At 40.0% G+C, this 22727-nt stretch overlaps 1 protein-coding gene across 2 annotated transcripts in view; it reads right to left on the reverse strand.

The window, feature by feature from the left end:
* Window positions 1-22727, reverse strand: part of cdan1 (codanin 1) — a 243647-nt gene that overhangs the window by 185833 nt on the left and 35087 nt on the right. For both annotated transcript variants that reach the window (XM_059951888.1, XM_059951897.1), the window contains one exon: window positions 5476-5551. In XM_059951888.1, coding sequence (XP_059807871.1) covers window positions 5476-5551 — 76 coding nt within the window. The remainder of the gene's footprint in view (window positions 1-5475; window positions 5552-22727) is intronic.

The following is a 22727-nucleotide window of genomic DNA, read 5'->3' on the forward strand; positions in this document are numbered from 1 at the left end:
CACTCTCATGTTGGGCACCATCATCAAGGACAGATGCCTCAGTGTCTGTTGTTTGCTTCATTGTTCATAAAATTACCGGCTTGATGCAAATGGACAGAATCTGTTCAATGTGGGATCAAGTAGCTATGTCCACTGCATGGTGGTTTTGATGCCTTGCACATATGTTGAAGCTTCATGAGATTAGCACCTATATTTCAGATATGGCTCGCACTGTTCCCAGCAAGCATTTCTCATCCCTCATTAATTTTGGTGTGCACCTCCTCCTTCAGTATGTTTGGAAATGAATTTGGCTTTGGATTTAAGCATTATAATGACCAGTGCAGTCGTACACATATAAAGCTAGAAGTGCAATTCACTCATATAATCCAAAAAAAAAACTCAGAACGCCTGAAATTTCAATATAGTTCATTACTAATTGGTATAGATAATTGGGATCAAACAAGTCTTTTAATAGGAATATACTTGAGGAAATCCGGAGGGCAAAAAAAAAGAGGCTATGAAATATCCCAGACAAGTAAGATAAAAGAAAATGCTGGAAGATTGGATAAGCATATAACAGTAAAGAGTAGCAAGGGAAAGAGAACAGGGCTTCTTAATCTATGTGCAACTTATGTACAGAGTGACAAGAAATGGGTGAAGGCTTAAATGAATACTTCTCACTTGAACTTACCCTGGCAAAAGACATGGAAACTTATTAAGTCAGGAGAGGGAACAGTGATATCCTGGAACTTATTGATATTACAAAGGATGAGGTGTTGGAAGTCATGAAGTGTATGAAGATGGATAAATTCAAGGAGCATGACCACATTTTCCTTAGGATGTTATGAGAAGCAAGTAGGGGATTGCGGGTGGGCTGACAGAGACTTCTGTACCTTCACTAACCACAAGTCAGACACCATAACTTCATTAACCACAAGTGAGGCACCAGAAGACTTGATGATTTACAAGGTCGCTGCTTGAATTGGAGAGTACCCCTAATGAGAACAGGCTGAGTGAACTTGGCCTTTTCTCCTTGGAACAACGGAGGATGAGAGGTAACCTGATAGGGGTGTTTCAGATGATGAGAGGCATTGATCATGTGGACAGCCAGAGGCTTTTTCCCAGGGCTGAAATGACTAACATGAGGGGACATAGTTTTAAGGTGCTTAGAAGAAATACAAGGGAGTTGTCAGAGGTAAGTTTTTCACACTGAGAGTGGTGGGTGTGTGGAATGCACTGCCAGTGATGGTGGTAGAGGCTGATACAATAGGTCTTTTAAGAGACTCTTACATAGGTATTTGGAGCTTAGAAAAATGGAGGGCTATGCAGTAGGGAAATTCTCAGCAGTTTCTAGAGTAGGTTACACGGTCAGCACAACACTCAGCCAAAAGGCCTGTAAAGTGCTGTAGATGTCTATGTTCTATGTTTGGCAATGTTGTACCCTTTTTTAAGAGAACAGCAAAGATAATCAAAGGTGGGAAAATTACAGGTGAGGGATCTGAGAGATTGAATTTATTTGCAAAGTATGGAAGTCAAAGGCAGATCAGAGACGGTCAACTCGGCTTTCTGCCTGGCAAGTCACATCTCATGATATTGATTCTGCTTTTTGAAGATGTGCTAAGAGAACTCATGAGAGTAGGACAGAAGACAATAGACCTTTGACTAGGTCCTGCATGGAAGGTTGGTCCAGTAAGATAACCACATGGGATACAGGGATAGCTAACTAGATACAAAATGCCTGGAGTCAACAGAGAGTAAAGGAGTGTTTTTCCTCAAAATGGAGACCTGTGATCAATGGTGTGCTACACAAACTGGTGCAAGGGTCCTTTGTTGTTTGACATTTAATTAACAATTTGAATGAGAATGTAGGTCATGTTATGAGTAGGCTGTGGATGACACCAATTTAAGTACTGTAGTGGAGATGATTATCTAAGGTTTTCACAGGGTCTAGAGGGAAGAAACAAATGGAATTTAACTCAGACATATGTGAAGTGCTGCATTCTGGGAAGTTAAACCAGGCAGGGACAAACACAGTAATTAACAGAGCCCTAGGAATTGTTGAACAGAGTGTCCTTGGGGTACAAATAGATAGCTCCCTGAAAATGGCAGTTCAAGTAGAGAGAGTGATGAAGAAGGTATATAGCATGCTTGCCTTCAGACTGGCCTTGAGTATAGGAGCTGGGACGTTACATTACTTTGGAGAACACATTGGTTAAGCTGCACTTAGAGCGCTCTGTACAGTTCTGTTTGCAACAATACAAAAGATACAGATAAACTAGAGAAGATGGATGGAAGATTCACGGTGACATTGCCTGGATTCGAGGACTTGAGTTATTAAGAGAGACTGGATAGGCTGGGACTATTATACTTAAAGCAAAGGAGACCGAGAGGTCACATGACAGAGATCAGACGCATACATATTCGGATAACCATATATAACAATATAACCGTATAACAATTACAGCACATAAACAGGCCATTTTGGCGCTTCTATTCTGTGCCAAACATTTACTCTCACCTAGTCCTACTGACCTGCACTCAGCCCATAACCCTCCATTCCTTTCCTGTCCATATACCTATCCAATTTTACTTTAAATGACAATACCGAACCTGCTTCTACCACTTCTGCTGGAAGCTTGTTCCACACAGCTACCACTCTCTGAGTAAAGAAATTCCCCCTCGTGTTACCCTTAAACTTTTGCCCCCTAATTCTCAAATCATGTCCTCTTGACATGAGCCAGAATAGGGGTGTCTAGGTTTAAGGGAGAGGGAGCAGATTTGAGGGGTAAATATTTCATACTTGTGAGACAGCACCTGGAACAAGCTTCAGAGAAAATGGTGGAGGCAGACAGGGCAACATTTAAGAGGCATCTCGACAGGTTCTTAACTGAGCTGGTACCAAAGGGATATTATGGAATGACTGTCAGCAGAGATGTGGTGGGCCAAAAGGCCTGTTTCTATGCTGCACAATTCCATGACTACATCCATTGAGCATTTGCAAACTTCCTCTCACATTAATTAACACTTTATGTTTCACTTAAATAAATTCTAAGTTAGAACCATAGAACACTGCAGCACAGTAGTGGCACTGGGTCCAATATTGTTGTCATATACATTAATGATCTGGATGACGGGGTGGTAAATTGGATTAGTAAGTATGCAGCTGTTACTAAGGTAGGTGGCGTTGTGGATAATGAAGTAGGTTTTCAAAGCTTGCAGAGAGATTTAGGCCAGTTAGAAGAGTGGGCTGAAAGATAGCAGATGGAGTTTAATGCTGATAAGTGTGAGGTGCTACATTTTGGTAGTGTGAGGTGCTACATTTTGGTAGGAATAATCCAAATAGGACATAAATGGTAGGGCATTGAAGAATGCAGTAGAACAGAGTGATCTAGGAATAATAGTGCATAGTTCCCTGAAGGTGGAATCTCATGTGGATAGGGTGGTGAAGAAAGCTTTTGGTATGTTGCCCTTTATAAATCAGATCATTGAGTATAGGAGTTGGGATGTAATGTTAAAATTGTACAAGGCCTTGGTAAGGCCGAATTTGGAGTACTGTGTACAGTTCCAATCACCGAATTATAGGAAAGATGTCAACAAAATAGAGAAGATTTACTAGAATCTTACCTGGATTTCAGCACCTAAGTTACAGGGAAAGATTGAACAAGTTAGGTCTTTATTCTTTGGAGCGTAGAAGGTTGAGGGGGGACTTGATAGAGGTATTTAAAATTATGAGGAGGATAGATAGGAGTTGACATGGATAGGCTTTTTCCATTGAGAGTAGGGGAGATTCAAACAAGAGGACATCAGTTGAGAGTTAGGGGGCAAAAGTTGAAGGGTAACATGAGGGGGAATTTCTTTACTCAGAGAGTGGTAGCTGTGTGGAACGAGCTTCCAGTAGAAGTGGTAGAGGCAGGTTCAGTATTGTCATTTAAAGTAAAATTGGATAGGTATATGGACATGAAAGGAATGGAGGGTTATGGGCTGAGTGCGGGTCAGTGGGACTAGGTGAGTAAGCACAGACTAGAAGGGCCGAGATGGCCTGTTTCCGTGCTGTAATTGTTATATGGTTATAGTACAGGCCCTTCAGCCCTCCATGTTGTGCCGACCCATATATTCTTTAAAAAAGTACTAAACCCATACTACCCCATAACCTTCCATTTTTCTTTCATCCATCTGCCTGTCCAAGAGGCTCTTAAATACCCCTAATGTTTAGCCTCCACCACCATCCCTGGCAAGTCATTCCAGCCACTCACAACCCTCTGTGTAAAAAAACTTACCCCTGATGTCTTCCCTAAACTTTCTTCCCTTAATTTTGTACATATGCCCTCTGGTGTTTGTTATTGGTGCCCTGGGAAACAGGTACTGACTATCCACCCTATCTATGCCTCTCATAATCTTATAGACCTCTATCAAGTCCCCTCTCATCCTTCTATGCTCCAAAGAGAAAAGTCCCAGCTCTGCTAACCTTGCTTCATATGACTTGTTCTCCAAACCAGGCAACATCCTGGTAAATCTCCTCTGCATCCTCTCCATAGCTTCCACATCCTTCCTATAATGAGGTGACCAGAACTGAACACAATACTGTAAGTGTGGTCTCACCAGAGATTTGTAGAGTTGCAACATGACCTCTCTACTCTTGAACTCAATCCCCCTCTTAATGAAGCCCAGCATCCCATAGGCCTTCTTAACTACCCTATCAACCTGTGCAGTGACCTTGAGGGATGTATGGATTTGAATCCCAAGGTCCCTTTGTTCATCCACACTCTGAAGTAAATGACCATTAATCCTGTATTCAGTCTTCTGGTTTGTCCTTCCAAAATGCATCACCTTACACTTGTCCAGATTAAACTCCATCTGCCATTTTTGGGCCCAACTCTGCAGCCTGTCTATATCCTCTTGTAACCTTCGACAACCTACAGCTCCATCCACAACTCCTCCGATCTTCGTGTCATCCGCAAACTTACTCACCCATCCTTCCGTCTCTACATCCAGGTCATTTATAAAAATCACAAATAGCAGGGGTCCCAAGAGTCCCTGGGGCACTCCACTAGTCACTGACCTCCAGGCAGAATACTCTCCTTCCACAACTACCCTCTGCTATCTTCCCTTAAGCCAATTTTTTATCCGAACAGCCAAGGTTCCACTTATCCCATGCCTCATGACTAGATAGTTCCTAGATAATAATTTGATATTTTTTGACCTAAAGGACATGGATAGAAACATGGGGAATTTGATTACCTAAGTGGCTCTTTAGAGTTTATCATATATACAATGGGCCAGAAGGCCTCCTTGTTCGATAAAGCATCGAATAATACAGCATAAAAACAGACCCTCTCAGCACAGCTCATCCATGCTGACCATGATGCTAATTTTGGTCAGTCCAAATTTTCTGCAGTCAGTCCTATTCCTCTACGCTTTTCCAGTGCTAAACTTAAAATAAGTTGATCATGAAAGATATAGCCAAAATCTCAATGGAAAACCACATAAGTAACTCACGTGACTTGTTTCTCCAGAACTCTGACAGCAAAATAAATGCAATTGTGCACACTTCTGAAATACTGCATTTCCACATCTGAAAAATAGGATAAAATGCAGGCATTGGATCAATAAGACATAAAGGGGAAAAAAAACTACATAAGGTTTGTCTTTCACAAACAAGACATCCCGGTTAAAATGGCACTGCTGAACATGTGTGACAGCTTCCTGGTAGTCAATAATTGAAGAAATCAGACTTAGAACATCAGATCAAGTACCTTCTCCAAGGGAAATTGTGTTATCACCACAGTGAAGGTGTGATTTAGTGATAACAGTGATAATTTAGTGATAACTCACAAGGTGAGTTCGGGGGATGAATCCATGCAGATGGAGTTCTGATGCCCGTACGACTGAGCCAGGAGTGAGGTTAGATTGCTCTGGGTCGTGTAAGATGTCAGTGCCTGGGCAGAGGAGATTCGATTTTTTTGCTCGTACAACTGGCCTGGGTGCAAGGTTGAATTGATGAGCTTGAGAGTGGCTTCGAGCTGGGTCACTGGGCAGTGTGGTCTAGGCCCAGGGCCTTTTGCAGCAGCGGTGCCTGAGTCCTAGTGCGAGGTACAATGTGCTGTTTAGACAATGTAAACACTGGCCCAGATCAAATGCGAGAGCAGATTTTGGTCACTCTTCTCTCCAGGGTGCCAGAGCCTTTCACTGCTTCATTGTTGGATCAATTTAAAACACTGGCCCAGATCGACTGAAAAGACTAAGTGTTGGTCACGGCAAGAGCTGGTTTCACTCGCTCTCCACGATGGTCATTTCCATGCTGCCACTGCTGCTGTGCTCCATGCCCGACAATATGATGAACTAAAAATCGAAGCTTTGGGTCTACTTCGGGGTTCGGATCTGAGGACTCATTTTTCGCTCGGAATGCTGTTGCTCACCTCAATCATTTGCATGACTTGTATTTTTTTTCCCTTCCACATTAAATGTTGGTCTTTTTTTCTATTTTTATTGTTTTCTTTAAATTGAGTTCTTTTGCATTTCTTGCTTTGCAGCTAACTGTGAGCAAACAAATCTCAAGATTGTATAATTTATACATTCTTTGATAATAAATGAATCTTGAATCTTAAAAGGTCCTTTGATCAAAGGCAGGTACTAAAGGCAGTTCCTTTGCTCATCTATAGATGGTGCTCTGCAATATGACAGTTTTGGCTTCAGTTTAAGACTCATCTAAACTATACCATAAAACCATAAGATAGAGGAGCACAAGGCCATTCGGCCCATCGAGCCTGCTCTGACATTTCATATTGGCTGATCGAATTTTCCTCTCAAAAGCTGGTGTGCCAAGAAGGTAGAAGGCCCTCATTGCATTACTGTACAGTCCATGAACTCTACCTAGTTATTTGTATTTTGGACTTTTTTTTAAATTGTAGTGGTTTGTGTCTTGCACTGTATAGCTGTCACAAAACAAGTTTTTTTCTAATAAGATTTAGGAGCAAGTTAAGCCATTTGGCACATCAGGTCTGCTCCACCATTGGATGATCCAATTTTCCTCTCAGTCCCAATTTCCTGCCTTCTTCCCGTATCCCTTCATACCCTGACCAATCAAGAATCATTCAAACTCTGCCACGAATATACACAAGCAGCCTCCACAGCTGCCTGTGGCAAAGAATTCCACAGATTCACTACTCTCTGGCAAAATAAATTCTTCCTCATCTCCATTCTAAAAGGACGCCCCTCTATTCTGAGAGCTGTCCCTCTGGTCTTAGACTCTCCCTATCTTAGGTGTTACATACCCCGTAAAGGGTTAAAAGAACCAGCAGAAATGGAACACATCCGGAGTCTAGTTTTGCTATAAACAAAATACTATTTATTAGTATCTACGTAATACAATAATAATAACCAGATAAATCAAACAGGTTAGCAGAGTTTATGCATACATAAGTGTGTAAATATAAAACCCCAAACTTCTTCAAGCTCAGGTGGTAAATGATACAGTCTCACGATGGTATAGGAATGAAGTCAGTTCAGTTCATTCCGAGTTGAGTAGATTTGGGTGGGGGGGGGGGGGGGGTGATTCATTTTCCAAGTAAGTCGATGCCGCCAATTCTGCCCACGTTGTCCTCCGAAGTCCTGTTAAAGTCACTGACTGTGACCACACAAAAGGGTACCATCTTCACGCAGTAAAGCTATCAACCCAGGCAAGGGTTAAACACACCAATAGCATTCCACCGGTCACCCCTTTTCCACACTGCGAGAAAAACCCACCCTTTCATGGGCACTCAAGGCTCATTCAGTGTCTATTTCTTCTGTGTGTCTGTGTATCTTGTGTGTCTGTCTGAAAAGCCAGCTGACCTTGTATATATCCCAAACCTGCTGAATGCCAGCTGCCCATTATATAGCTCCACCCTTCCATAAACATGGCAACTTACGAGCTGTTTGGTGCTCTCTCTCTCTCTCTCTCTCTCTGAATCAGTGTACACATACTCTCTCTCTCTCTCTTTTAAAAGGCATTGTCCATTTTGAATAAACCTTAGGATCTCGTCACATAGGAAACATCCTCACCACATCCACTCTACCAAAACCTTTCACCATTCGATAAGTTTCAATGAGGTCATCCCTCAATCTTCTGAATTTTAGTCAATACTGACCCAGAGCCATCAAACACTCTTCACATGACAAGCCATTCAATCCTGGAATAATTTTCGTGAATTTCCTTCGAACCTTCAGTTTTAGCACATCCTTTCTAAGGGGGCCCAAAACCACTCACAATATTCCAAGTGAGGCCTCACCAGTGTTTCATAAAGTCTCAACGTTACATCCTTGCTTTTATATCCTAGTCTTCTTAAAATAAATGCCAAAATCACATTTACCTTCCTCACCACAGACTCCACCTGCAAATTAACCTTTCGGGAATCCTGCACAAGGACTCCAAAGTCCCTTGCGTCTCAGTTTTTTGTATTTTCTCTCCATTTAGAAAATAGTCAACCCTTTCATTTTTTCTTCTAAAGTGCATGACCAAACACTTCCCGACATGTATTCCATCAGCCATTTCTTTGCCCATTCTCCTAATTTGTCTGTCCTTCTGTAGGCTATTTCCTCAAACTAACTGCACCTTGACCTATCTCCATAGTGCCTGCAAACTTTGCAACAAAGCTACCAATTCCATCATCCAAATCACTGACGTATAACGTAAAAAGAATTGGGCCCAACACAGACCCTGTGCAACACCACTAGACAGCCAACCAGAAAAAGCTCCCTTTATTCCCACTCTCTGCTTCCTGCCAATCAGCCACTGCTTCATCCATGTTAGAATCTTCCCTGTAATAGTTATTCTCGATTTTTGCGCCAGTTAGAGTTAGAGATTAATTCCCAAAAATTTAATCAGAGAAACACATCTATGATTGGAATTCAATGTTTTTCCTCTCTCTAAAAACAAAGGAAATATATAGTAAAACAGGCAGTATCAGAGTACTAATTAACAGTATTATTGAGTGGTGTTGTTGAAAACCGTATTTTTTAAAATAATACATTTTATAAGATTTGTAGTTTTAACAAACACATCTATTTTTCGTAGTATGTAATGGTTCATCTGCACTCTCTGGCAGAAAGCAGTATAACAGCTAAACTAAGTTTATCACCTTTCTCATTTTTCATCGGCTTGGTATTAACACACTACGCATATGATGTGATTGCTTCAATTATGTAGCCTATAAACTAGTTTATACCTTTTTAAGGAACTTCTTATTTTATCTTGAAAAGTGATGGATTTTTCAGAGGCACCATCTTTTCTTTGCTTCTTTTATTTTCTTGTCTTCGCATTCTAAGCATCATTTCTCAGCTTTTTAGTTTGCTTAGTATTCATATGTTTGTTTTTACAAGCTACGTTGCAATTAAAGACTGCGCATCATTTCTAGCTCCCAGAAGAACTCTTAAGAATCAGAAAATAAATAGAGCTCCAACAATATGCATTCAGAGGTGCTCTTCTGCACACTCTTGGTTATTTGAATTATTGTCATCTTTCTATAAGTTTGAACCAGTCTGATCATTCTCTGCTGACCCCTCTTATTAACAAGACATTTTTGTCCGCAGACAGCCACTCACTGGATGCTTTTTATTTTTTGCACCACTTTCGAAACTCTAGAAACTCTTTGTATGCAAAAATCCCAAAAGATCAGCATTTTCTGAGATACTCAAATCACCCCATCTGGCATCAATAATCATTCCACAGTCAAAGTCACTTAGATCACATTTCTTTCTCATTCTGGTATTTGGTCTGAACAACTGAACCCCTTGACCAACTCAATACATGCTTTTATGTATTGAGTTGCTACCACAGAATAGATTGATTAGATATTTGCATTAACAAGAAGTGTACAGGTGCGCCTAATAAAGTGGCCACTGAATGTAGAAATTGAGTTATCTCAAATTGTTGAACTCAGTATTGGCTGGAAAACTGCTCTGTGCAGAAATAGAAGATGGTGTGTGGTCTATGCTTACATTGGGTCTCACTGGAATCAAACAAGAGGCCATAAACAGAACAGGAATGGGATTGAGTATTAATGTGAGAGCAGACTGGAAGGTCACAGGTGAACCTGTGCACTGAGCACATGTCCTCCGAAAGCACTTATTCAATCTATATTTTGTTTCTCCAAAATAGAGGAAACAACAATGCAAACACTAAATCTAGTTCAGGAAGTTGTAAACGCAAGTGAATCTGAACAATTTGATTTAGTTCCTGGAAAGTGAGAAGGGACAAAGTGAAAGTAGAGGTTGTTTGGCAAACTGCAGTCAGTAGAGGAATGATTAGTGGAGACTGAAGATTTTAACATAGTCGCACAGACCCTTCAGAATGCCAAAAAGGAGAAGAAGGAGAAGAAATGTGACAGCAGAAGTCTCAATGAAGGTGAAATAAATTGTTAAGAATGATTCACTAAAGCAAAGGTTAGTAGGGTGGAAGAGGGATCTTCTTCCTCTCTTTCAAGGAGAGAGCATGAGGGCATTAGTGTAAGAAATAACAGAAATGTCTTGAAGGTCTCTGTCAACTATAACCATCACGGGGCACTCATATGGAAATTCCTGGTTTCCGGTGACGTCATCGTGGAGAACGGCAGCTTAAGTCACTAGCTCCTCTGTTAAAATGCGTATTAAGCCCTATTAACCCATCAAATATAGTATTTTTCAAAAAATATTTTAACGCAAAAGAAGGGCAAGAATGGGGAAAAAGAACGGAAATAAAAAAAGCGACACTGCGGTGCCTGCGTCTGAGAGGAGTGCAGCGAGCAGCTCTCCTAACTGACCGCGTGCGAGCGAGGCGGCCGCCGGGCCTCATTCAGACGAAGCAGCGAATATGTTTGAAATCCTGAAAGAAATAATGGAGGTCCAGGAAGATAATAAAGCAGCAGCTCCGTGATATTAAGGCAGAGCTCACCAGCGTTAATCAAAAAATAGTGGTGGCAGAGACTCGCATTGAGAAGGTGGAAGATCGCGTTCAAAACATGGAACGGATACATCACCAAGAAGGTAAACTGCTTGATCTGGGGGGAAGATCACGGCAGAAAAATATCAGAATCTACAACTTTCCCAAAGGAGCAGAGTTTGTTGGAAAGTTACTGAGGGACTCACCAGAGCTTCCCCCGGCTATGAAGCTGGAAGTCTGGAAGTTGAAAGAGCCCACCACGCGCTCGTTCCAAAACCTACCAAGGATAGAAAGCCACGATCAATTATAATTAAATTCCTTCGGCACAGTACCAAGGCGGAGATTCTACGAAGGGCCTGGGGTAAGAAGAGAGTGTTTTTAGAGGATAAATTAATATATTTTGACCAAGATTACACCCCCCCCCCCACAGTCCTCCAGAAATGCAAAGAATACTCTGAGGTAAAGCGAGTACTAAAGCAAAATAAGATTAGATTTCCAACTCCGTACCCTGCTAAACTTCGAGTGTTTTATGACAACGGGACGCAGTTGTACCAGACAGTGGAAGAGGCGACTACAGACATGAAGGCCAGAGGGTTGTCTGTGAGAATGACCAAAACGAAAGAAAGCCTGGCTGAGCAACTGTCTCGCTCGGCTTGGGAAATAGTGCGAGAATCGAGAAGGCAGGAGATGGGAGGAAGCCGAGAGAAACATATCAGGAAGAGACTGGGAGTTTCCCAAAGACAGTCCTCATCCCTTTCAGAAGATCCATAAGATTGGGCTAACTTTAAAATTGCTGAGAAGCTAAACAGAAGCAAAAGTACACGGTGATATACCTATCTCGAGAAATACTTATTATAATGTGGATTTTATATTACTTAGTTCTTATTCTTTATTCACTCACTTACTCCTTTTTCCCCACTAAAATGAGAATATATACATATATGTATAGATGTGCATATATGTATATGTGTGTAATATGTGTGTGTATATATGTATGTGTGTATGTATGTGTATATATATACATATATATATTTATGTGTGTCTGTGTATATATATATATATATATGTGTATGCATGTATATATATATTTGCGTGTGTGTATGTATAGGAGGAATACACAGGGAAACCTTTTCTGTGTAATGGACTTGTTCACTGACTTTTATGAATACTGCAATGGGGGCCCTCAACTCACAAATATGAGGGGTTATCCCCCACAGCTAGACATTTCCTCTAGCTCAACGGAGGGTCATTTACTAGAGACCTCAGCCTTAGGAGCACACGTTCGTTGCCATTTTTGTTATTATTTGAGTTTCTTGGTTCTTATTTGTTCAGGGAGTAGATCCATTAAGCTTTATTCTAATTTCAATGATACATTGACAGATAAATATAGATGGCTGACAAGGTAAAATTCATTTCTTTTAATGTCAATGGGCTATTAAATCCAATCAAACGTAATAGAATTTTATCCAAAATAAAAAAAGAACAAGCCCATGTAGTATATTTACAGGAAACTCATTTAAGTGATAATGAGCATAAAAAAACTTGAGAATGGGCTTCACTAATCTGTTTTTCTCCTCATATAAATCAGGACATAGGAGAGGAGTTGCTATTCTTATCTCAAGTAAGCTAAATTTTGTAAAAATATTCGAAATGGGAGCTAAAGACAGCAGATATAGTCTGGTAAAGGGAATACACACGGCAATTCAGTTACGCTATTGAATATATATGCACACCCGGGAAGTGATATTGGTTTCTTTCAGAAAATTACAGATATTATGGTAACGGAAACAGAAGGTCTCCTGATATGTGGGGGAGACTTAATTTACAATTACAACCAAAGTTAGACTCTTCCAACAGAAAAACCTATGAAACAAAATCTTTACATAAGAAAGTTAATACACTTTTTGAGGATGTTGGTTTAATTGATATATGGAGGGACCTTTTCCCTGACAGAAGGGATTACACTCATTATTCTACTCCCCATTCTGTATATACGAGAACAGACTATTTCATAACATTTGGAGAAGACAAAGACAAAATAAACACCCGTGGAATTGGGACAATAGATTTAAGTGACCATGCACCTATATATTTATCTGTTGATTTTGACCTACAACCAAAGAATACTATTTGGAAACTAAATTCAAGTCTACTCAATGATCCGTACTTTAAGAAACAAATTAAAAAAGAAATTGGTCTCTACTTAGAATTTAATGATAATGGAGAGGTTTCACCTCCCATTTTATGGGATACTCTGAAGGCGGTCTTAAGAGGGAAAATTATAGCGATATCTTCATATAAGAAAAAATAAGGAATAAAACATTAGAGGAATTACAAAATAAACTGAAGGAACTAGAGAAAAAACACAAATTGAATTTGGCGCAGGATACATTAGGGGAAATTAAAAGAATTAGGAATGAAATAAATAATTTGGCTACGCAAGAAATCAGGAAAAACTTAATGCTTCTGAAACAGAGACATTATGAAAGTGGATCGAAATCTAGAAAAATACTGGCGTGGAAACTGAAAAAGAAGATAGCAGAAAATACAATTCATAGAATTAGGGACCCAAGAACGAAAATGATAAAAAAATAAGCTAAGTGAAATTCAAGAAGCTTTTGAAGTGTTTTACAAAACGCTATATTCCAAAGTTCCGGGGGAAGCATAACCCAAATTGACACCTTCTTGAATTCTCTAGAGTTACCCACTTTAAGCGAAGAACAAAATAGACATAACTGAAGTTGAATTAAAAGCTGCAATTAGTAGGCTTAAATTAAGCAAGTCACCAGGATCAGATGGGTATATGGCAGAGTGGTACACAGAATTTAAAAATGAGTTAATTCCTGTTTTACTCTTCACACTGAACTGGGCTCTAAAAAAAGGCACAAAGGCCACCTGGATGGAAGGAAGCGATAATCTCAGCTATACCGAAAGAAGGCAAGGATAAAATGGAATGTGAGTCATTTAGACCAATATCCGCTCTTAATGTAGATTATAGGTTATTTACCTCCATCATGGCCAAACGATCAGAGGAGTTTCTACCCATACATAATGATCAGACAGGTTTTATACAACAACGCCAGACTCAAGACAATATACGAAGGACACTTCACATTATGGATCATATACAAAAAAATAAAATCGAAGCAATAGTGATAAGCAAAGATGCTGAAAAAGCATTTGATTCAGTTAATTGGAATTTCCTTTACAGAGTTTTACATAGATTTGGCTTCCAAGACACAATTATTAAAACTATACAGACACTATATGACAATCCTACTGCTAGGATTAAAATCAATGGATATTTATCAAATAGTCTTACCCTAGAAAGGGGCACGAGACAGGGTTGTGCATGGTCACCACTACTCTTCACGCTATATCTGGAACCATTAGCTCAATGCATCAGACAAGATGAAGATATCAGGGGATTTACTATTAAAGGGACAGAGCACAAATTGGCTTGTTATGCGGATGACATTTTGATCTATCTAGGGCAACCAACATACTCTTCACCTAATTTGATGCAATCCTTTGAACAATATGGTCAATTCTCAGGATACAAGACCAACATAGATAAAACCCAATTACTTTCATTTTACTATAGCCCACCAAGAGAAATTGGAAGTCGATACCCCTGGGCATGGCACACAGAGTCTTTCAAATATTTGGGCATCATTATGCCAAAAGATTTGGCAAAATTATCAGAATGTAATTATCAGCCTTTATATAAAAAAAAATTAAGGAAGATGTGGCAAGATGGAGCCTGATTCCTTTTCTTAGTCTCAGTTCAAGGATTGAGTCTATTAAAATGAATTTACTACCCAGATTGTTATATCTCTTTCAGGCCCTACCAATAGAGATTAATCAAAATCAATTCAATGAATGGAACAAGATGCGATCAAGGTATATTTGGCAGGGTAAAAGGCCTAGAGTTCGTCTCAAAATTTTGTGATCAGCAAAGGAAAAGGGGGGAAGGGGCTTGCCTTCTCTTACAGATTATTATTTTGCAGCACAGTTGAGAGCTGTGATATGTTGGTGCAACCCATCATATGACACTCAATGGAAAAACATTGAGGAGTGGGTACTTCCCATCCCCATACAAGTAATTCTGGCTGATAACAACCTGCAAAGGTCCATAAATATTATTGATAACCCATGGGTGAAATTGACTCTTAAAATATGGAAACTACTATAAAAGAATAAATATCTAGAGGAACATACTGCAATTCTTTTTTTTAATTGTTTTTTTCTGCATTTTCTACAACACTACAGATAAGAAAAAAAACCCACACCAAAATAAAAAAATAGTACAGTGCAAAAATAAACATACAATAATAATATAAAAAAGTTAATTGAGAAACCACCCAAATTGAAGTCATGTAAAGTTAGAATCCTCCCCAAGCCCCACAGCAAAAAAAAACTCCAGACCAACCACAACACAATATAGAGAATATAAATCAGGACAATCAAACCCCCAAAACTGTAAATACACTTGAAAACAGAAAATAATAATGCCTACTACCAAAATAAAAGAGCTGAAAGTAAGGGACTGAAAAAAAACCTTAATTAAGAGGAAGGTTATGAAAGTACTCAATAAAAAGTCCCCAGACCTTATGAAACTTTATATCCGAATTAAGAATTGAATAGTGAATTTTTTTCAAGGTCTAAACAGGACATAATATCATTAAGCCATTGAGCATGCGTGGGCGGGGCAACATCTCTCCATCTAAGCAGGATTAAATGTCTAGCCAGGAGAGAGGCAAAAGAAAATATTCGACACTTAGTCGAATTCAAACGTATATCTGTCTCACCCAAAAAACCAAACAGAGCAGTTAAAGGGTTAGGTTCTAAGTGGTGATTCAGAACACAGGATAAAGTTATAAAAATGACTTTCCAAAATTTCTCTAAACCAGGACAGGACCAATACATATGAATAAGAGAAGCCTCACCCCTCTTGCATTTATCACAAAGAGGACTAATATTAGGGTAAAATCGAGATAATTTAGATTTAGACATATGGGCTCTATGAACAATCTTAAACTGTAAAAGGCAATGGCGAGCACAAAGAGAGGTTGAATTAACCGATTTGAGAATCAAGTCCCAAATCTCATCAGATAAAGAGATACTTAAATCATGCTCACAAGCCATTCTAATTTTATCCACAGGGGCACGCCATAAGCATGCTAATTTATCATGGATAAATGATATTAAACCTTTACCCAGTGGATTAATAGAAGGAAATAAATCCATAACATTTTTCTTGGGCATTTCTGGGAAGTTAGGAATTAAAGGATTAATAAAATGTCTAATTTGGAGATATCTAAAAAAATGGGCATTAGGCAGATTGAACTTAGCAGAGAGCTGTTGAAAAGATGCGAAGCGATTATCAATAAAAAGATCTTCAAAATGTCTAATGCCCTTCCTATACCAAACATAGAATGTTGAATCATACATAGTAGGTAAAAAAAAGGTGATTACGTAAGATAGGACTAGAAAGGGAAAAACCATAAAAACCATAAAATTTCCTAAACTGAGCCCATATTCGCAAAGTGTGTCTTACAAGAGGATTAACAATTAGTCTAGACCAGAGATCGGCAACCCATGGCTCCGGAGCCGCATTCGACTCTTTCATCTCTGTGATGCGGCTCCCCGTGGTTTGTTAGTTTTTGAAATGTAATTCGAAATTTGAAGATTATGGTGATCTTGTACAATCTAAAAACTTTGTGGAGACCCGATTTCCTGGCACATCCGAACCGGCTCACAATTAGCCACCGTTCCGGCTAAGGGAGATAGCCTACGGGGGTTTGTGAGTACGTGTCTTTTGGAGCATCCGCGCCCATGGGGACGGGTTGAAGGAGGCTTTAAAGCAAGGCTGTTTAGTTCGAATAAAGCTACCTTTGACTGCAGTGTCTTTATTTTAGCGCTGCATGTAGCACACCGCTACAACGTGTTTTTTATCGCTATTAATATACATCACCACTGCCAATGCCTGACACCCGCCAGTACGCGCTTTCTTTTAATTCTTCGATCCAAGGTAGGCTAACTATGGAGTAACCTTCAACCCAACGTCTTTTTTTCGGAGTTCAAAATGTTTTTGTTGCATGCAGAAATGTAATTTCGTTTTCTCTGCAGGAGTTCATCAATTTCATAAATGCAACACTTTATAGTTTGTTTATACATAGCATAAAGGTAAAAAAAAACCGTTGTGTGCAGTGTTATTTCATTTTAAATGTCAAACAGGTTTTGTGGCTCCCAGTGTTTTCTTTTCTGTGGGAAATGGGTCCATATTGGCTCTTTCAGTGGTAAACGTTGCCGACCCCTGGTCTAGACAAACTAGTAGGGAGTACAGAGCCAAGAAGTGCAGAAATAGATAAATCTTTAGTAGAACTCAACTCCATTGCCACCCAATTAGGGCACTCAGGTTGGCCATGAAAAAAAGACCAAAAGGTAGTACAACATATGTTAGCTGCCCAATAATATAAACGAAAGTTAGGTAAGGCCAAGCCACCCTCTTTTTTTAGATTTTTGAAGATAAACTTTATTAATTCTAGAACACTTATTCCTCCACAGATATGACAAAATAATAGTCTAAGGAATCAAAAAAGGTTTTAGGAATAAAAATTGGGATTGATTGAAATAAATACAAAAATTTAGGGAGAACGTACATTTTAACAACATTAATACGACCTACCAAGGACATAGATAGAGGTGACCACTGCGACAAACTCTGTTTTGTAGTATATAAAAGATTGGCAAAATTTTCATGAAAAAGATCTTTAAACTTCCTTGCAACTGCAATCCTAAGATAAGTAAATTGATTATGAACTACTTTAAAAGGGAGGTCACGAAATGCTAATTCTTTTTCTTTTTTATTAATTGGGAAAAGTTCACTCTTATGTAAATTAAGTTTATAGCCAGAAAACTGGCTAAACTGATCAAGAAGTGAAAACATTGGAGGTAAGGATGTGGATGGATTTGTAAGAAAAAGTAATAAGTCATCAGCATAAAGAGAAACTTTATGCTATTGCCAGAGGTTCTATAGCCAAATCAAAGAGAAACGGACTTAAAGGGCATCCTTAACGGGTGCCACATTTGAGGTTAAATAACTGGGATTGTTGAAAATTAGTCAAAACAGAGGCAGTGGGACACAGATACAGCAATTTAATCCAAGAGATAAAACTTTGACCAAAGTCGAATTTTTCTAAAACTGCAAAGAGGTAGTTCCATTCTATACGATCAAATGCTTTCTTCGCATCGAGGGAAATAACGCATTCAGGAATCCCAGTTGAAGGTGAATATAAAATGTTAAATAAACGCCGAATATTAAAAAAAGGAAGACGGTTTTTAATAAAACCAGTTTGATCATCAGAAATAATAGAGGGAATAACAGTTTCTAATCTATGAGCCAAAACTTTGGCCAAGATTTTAACATCAACGATATTGCAATTCTTAAATGGTGTGCATATGACTTGGATTTTACACCAAATAAATTCGATGCTAGATTTAAGGACTGGACAGCTAAAGGAATAACAGTTCTTTGCAACTTAATGAAAGAAGGAACACCGTTCAGTTTTGAAATGCTTAAAGAGAAACACTTATTAGAAAAACAAGATTTTTAATCGGTACTTACAGATGCAACAGTATGTTAATAAGACACTTAAAAATGTAACCAAGGCAAATACATGCTTGATACAACTCTTCAGAAAAGCATATAATTCAGATAATGGTAGTAGAATCATTTCAAGCATGTATAAGGGGTTGTCAAATCTTAAAACACATTCGACTTCATTCATTAAAACAAAATGGGATAAGGAAGGAGGGATAATTATATCTGAGGAAGAATGGACAACAATATGGAGATATCAATGGAAGTGTACCAATTCACAGAAATGGAGGGAGTTTGGATGGATAAACTTGATAAGATATTTTATTACACCCTCTCAGAAATCCCATTATGATAGTAACCTCCCTGTTTGCTGGAGAAATTGTGGAAATCAAAATGCAAATCATTATCATATTTTTTGGGACTGCCCTGTTATCAGCAACTATTGGAGGGGGATACACAGTGCCCTACAAGACATCTTTTAATGTGAAATACCCTTTGAGAGTAAGACCATATATTTTGGATATATAGCTCAAGAATGGTTGAAAAGAGATACATATTTAATGAATATACTGTTGGTGGCTGGTAAAAAGACTCTTACTAGGAAATGGTTATCACAGGAGAGCACAACTTTAAATACATGGATGGAAATTACAATGGACATTTAAAAAATGGAGAAGATAACAGCATCTGTTAATCATAAGCTGGAACAATTTGATTCATACTGGGAAAAATGGTTTAATTACATAATGCCTCATAGGCCTGATTTTATTCTCACAAATCAATGAATCTGTTGTAAAAAAAAATCACCCCCTACTTGTACAAGTTCTTTCCTTTTGCTTGTTTTTTCTTACCACTCTTTTCTATAACAGTATACCTCAGATAAATACTTTGTGGAGATTTGTGATATATATGATGGTATGATGTATATGTACAATGTCTGAAATACATCTTATGGAAATGTTTGTTTGATGAACTTCAATAAAAAAACTAAATTACAAAAAAAAGGAAATTCCTGGAAGTAGATACAGCAGAAATAAAGAGGCTGGAAGAACGATGCCCATACAAGAAGCAGAGTATGCGTATAACTGAAATAGCTGTTGGGGTTCATAGGGTTAAAATCTTTATATCAGAACTGGTGAGTTCTACTGTAGTGTACCCTGTAATAACTCACATCTTACTCTTTCCAGTGAAGGTGCCTGATCTGCAGAGCATTTCCTGCAGCTGTAGCCTACATTTCACACCTTATATCCCTTTTTATATTTTCACTTGGTGTTTTCAATAATCTATCAACCAGTTGACTTAATCTACCAATTTATCACTGGAGCAACTTTGCCTCATGCTTTCAGATTATTTAACCCTCTATGCCACACCAGCCCTGCAACGTGAAATTAACTTGCTTTCTCTTATTTCCTAGTTCTGACAAATAATCTTGGCCCTGAAATGTTAATTGTTTCTCTTTCTGCAGATGCTGCCTGACCTACTAAAGTGGTTCTAGAGGGAATTTGTAGATTACCCATGACATGGCTCTTTAGAGCAGTTTGTGGCTCAGCCACGAGGGGAAAAACAATGCTGGATTGGGTGTTGTGCAATGAAGCAGACTTAATTAGGGATCGTATTCTCAGTCGCTTCACGCCACAGAAACTGGCATAAGCCCGGCCTGATGAGCCTATAAGCCTCGGGACAGACTTTAACATGCCAAGAGCTGGACTCCCATCAGTGACCAGTATTTGTGCATCACTGACAAACCAAAGGTTTACCCATCAACTTTGCTTAATTCCATGTGAGCCTCTAATGACTTTCATGCTGGTCAATGCCTTTGGCTGCAAAACTGCAATTCCAGAATCACAGTAAGTCACGTTTGATTTCCAATCTTCTATTGCTGACAACACCCCCTCCCCATTTCACATGTATTCTATCATGCTGTGATAGAATATGTTTGTGCCAGAAGGACCATTCACAGATCTGATAAAAATAAGCCTTGCACATACAGTGTTGCAAACAACACTTTACTGCTAAGTTACAAAAAGTGGTACTTATCTCAGAAGTGTACCTGAACCAATTTCCAATTTGCCCACAGTGTCACTTGTGACCTAACCTGTAATAAGCCCAAATGCAAAAGACTTCACTACCGGTATTGCTCATTCTTTTATACCCTGGTCATTCATTGCTCATTCTTTTCTACCCTGGTCACTTCTCTCTGACCCTACATGGGTCGATCCTTTGCCAGCCACCCATCACGTGACCATTGCCTCGGGCACTACAGACTCAGGTCTGCAGAGACAATACCTTGGTCACCCTGCCCCAACACATCATACATGTGATCCTAGCAATTGTTCCTAGTGTTCTCTGGCCAACATTTTAGGATTCTTACTCCATTCCACCCCTCAGCCAGAGGGCACTCACAATCTAAAACATCCCTCTACATTATACATTACACAATTACATAGGTCAGTAGAACCCCCACAGTTTACTCATTAGCATACATAGATAGTGAAGCAACTTGAAAGCAGTATTATTATACCTATTGTATGATAATGGACCACCAATGCACAATTGTTCCAAAGGGCCATCAACCCCAGAAGTGTAATAATCATGATATTGTTCCCAAACCTTGTGAACCTTTTCCACTGTCCTTTGAATGTGGCTAGCTAGGTGTGTAATATTATCAGAGTTGTCAGGTAATAGGTACAGCACTCTTGGCCAATTAATGCATGTGCTCCCTTTCTCGGCCAGGGTGAGGTCTATGGCCATCCAGTTCTGCAGGGCTACTGTCCAGACATCTACTAATTCTCCTGAGAGCTCAGTGAGGGCTTTGTTAACTTTACTAAAGACAGTAGAGGCCCTAATTGCAACAGCTTCTGTGGCCGAAGCTATATTAATCAGCTCTCTGGCTATTGTCACCACTCCATAGGCAGGGAAGGCTATCACCAAAACCTGTCGGCCTCAGTGATTGCTCTTTTAGCTCGGATCAGGTTGTGGTGCTCAGTCAGGTCCTTGAGGTGCCACATGTGGGGTACTACATACTTCAAATAACAGCACCTTCTCCATGATTTAGGAACTGGCCATGAGACTCACAGGTCACCCTGTGCCAGTGGTATGCTTTGTGTCCGCATACCCAGTAGGTACCATTGACTGGAGTGGGGGATCTGTAGTGGTGTAGTGAGTCCTCAAGCTATTACCAATGCACTTTGGGGTGCAGGGGCAACAGGTGGTACCACCCTCCAAAACAGTGACACCCATTGTGCGATGGGCACAGGCCCTGGCTGCACTTCTCCTGACCATAAATGTAGATTTACCAACCCCAAAGGTAAAGGGACCCGTGCTAGTATGTAACCATCTCCCCTTAACACATTCATACCCGAGATACACTCTGCAGAGGTGTCATCAAAACAGTTACTGAAAATGGGAACCACTGTCGATAGAAAGTTGTACAGTGGTCTCCCGATCAATAGTGATCGCACCAACCAGGCCCTCTACCATTACTTGCTGGCACTCAATTTTTCCTGTCTCCCGTGAAATAATGATGGCATCAGCCGGTACCAACTAGTGCCTTACCATTACTGCACATTTCCCTTGCCTCAATGAACTGCCACCGGTACATACAGCCTCAGGTCTCCCGGTTGGGATAAGGCTGCCGCATACACTTGCCAGGAGACCTGGCCACACTTCTACAGACTGGTGAAAGCCACCCCTCGCACCCAGTGGCCCTGTCAGATGTAGAGCGGGTTCAGTGTGGCCAGCGGATGGTCTGACCTCTCCTCTGCCTCTGCCTTCCCTCTATCGCACTTGTTCTTCCATAATGCATGCATTGCATTGACAGTCAGGATGCCATCCACCTCCTCCTTCGCCACCCATGCTTGGAGAAAGGCTAAAAACATTACCTTGCCATGTGACCCACAATGGTCTATCTTTCTTCCTCAGCTCAACCTCCTGCACCTGCACTCCCTGAAGATATACATCCTCCAGCCCCTCTAACAAATTTAGGGCATCACTGATCAGATGGCCAGTGGCAGGTCCCAGTAAGGGAAGGAGGATACCGTGCAGATGAAGGGGGTGGGGGGGGAAAGAAGATGCTGTTTTATTCAAGCATTGGAGACCTCCAGCGCTGAGCAAAGTGTCGTCAGGATGGGCTCCTGTATGGTGGTCCCATAAATGGAACTCACCAGCGACCACTGGCAGAGGGCCCACAGGAAGTCAGCCATTGAGGGGAGATGCTCCTGCACCGCTCTCCAGATGCCCTCCCATAAG

Source organism: Hypanus sabinus, chromosome 2 (genome assembly GCF_030144855.1).
Source record: "Hypanus sabinus isolate sHypSab1 chromosome 2, sHypSab1.hap1, whole genome shotgun sequence".
Taxonomy (NCBI): domain Eukaryota; kingdom Metazoa; phylum Chordata; class Chondrichthyes; order Myliobatiformes; family Dasyatidae; genus Hypanus; species Hypanus sabinus.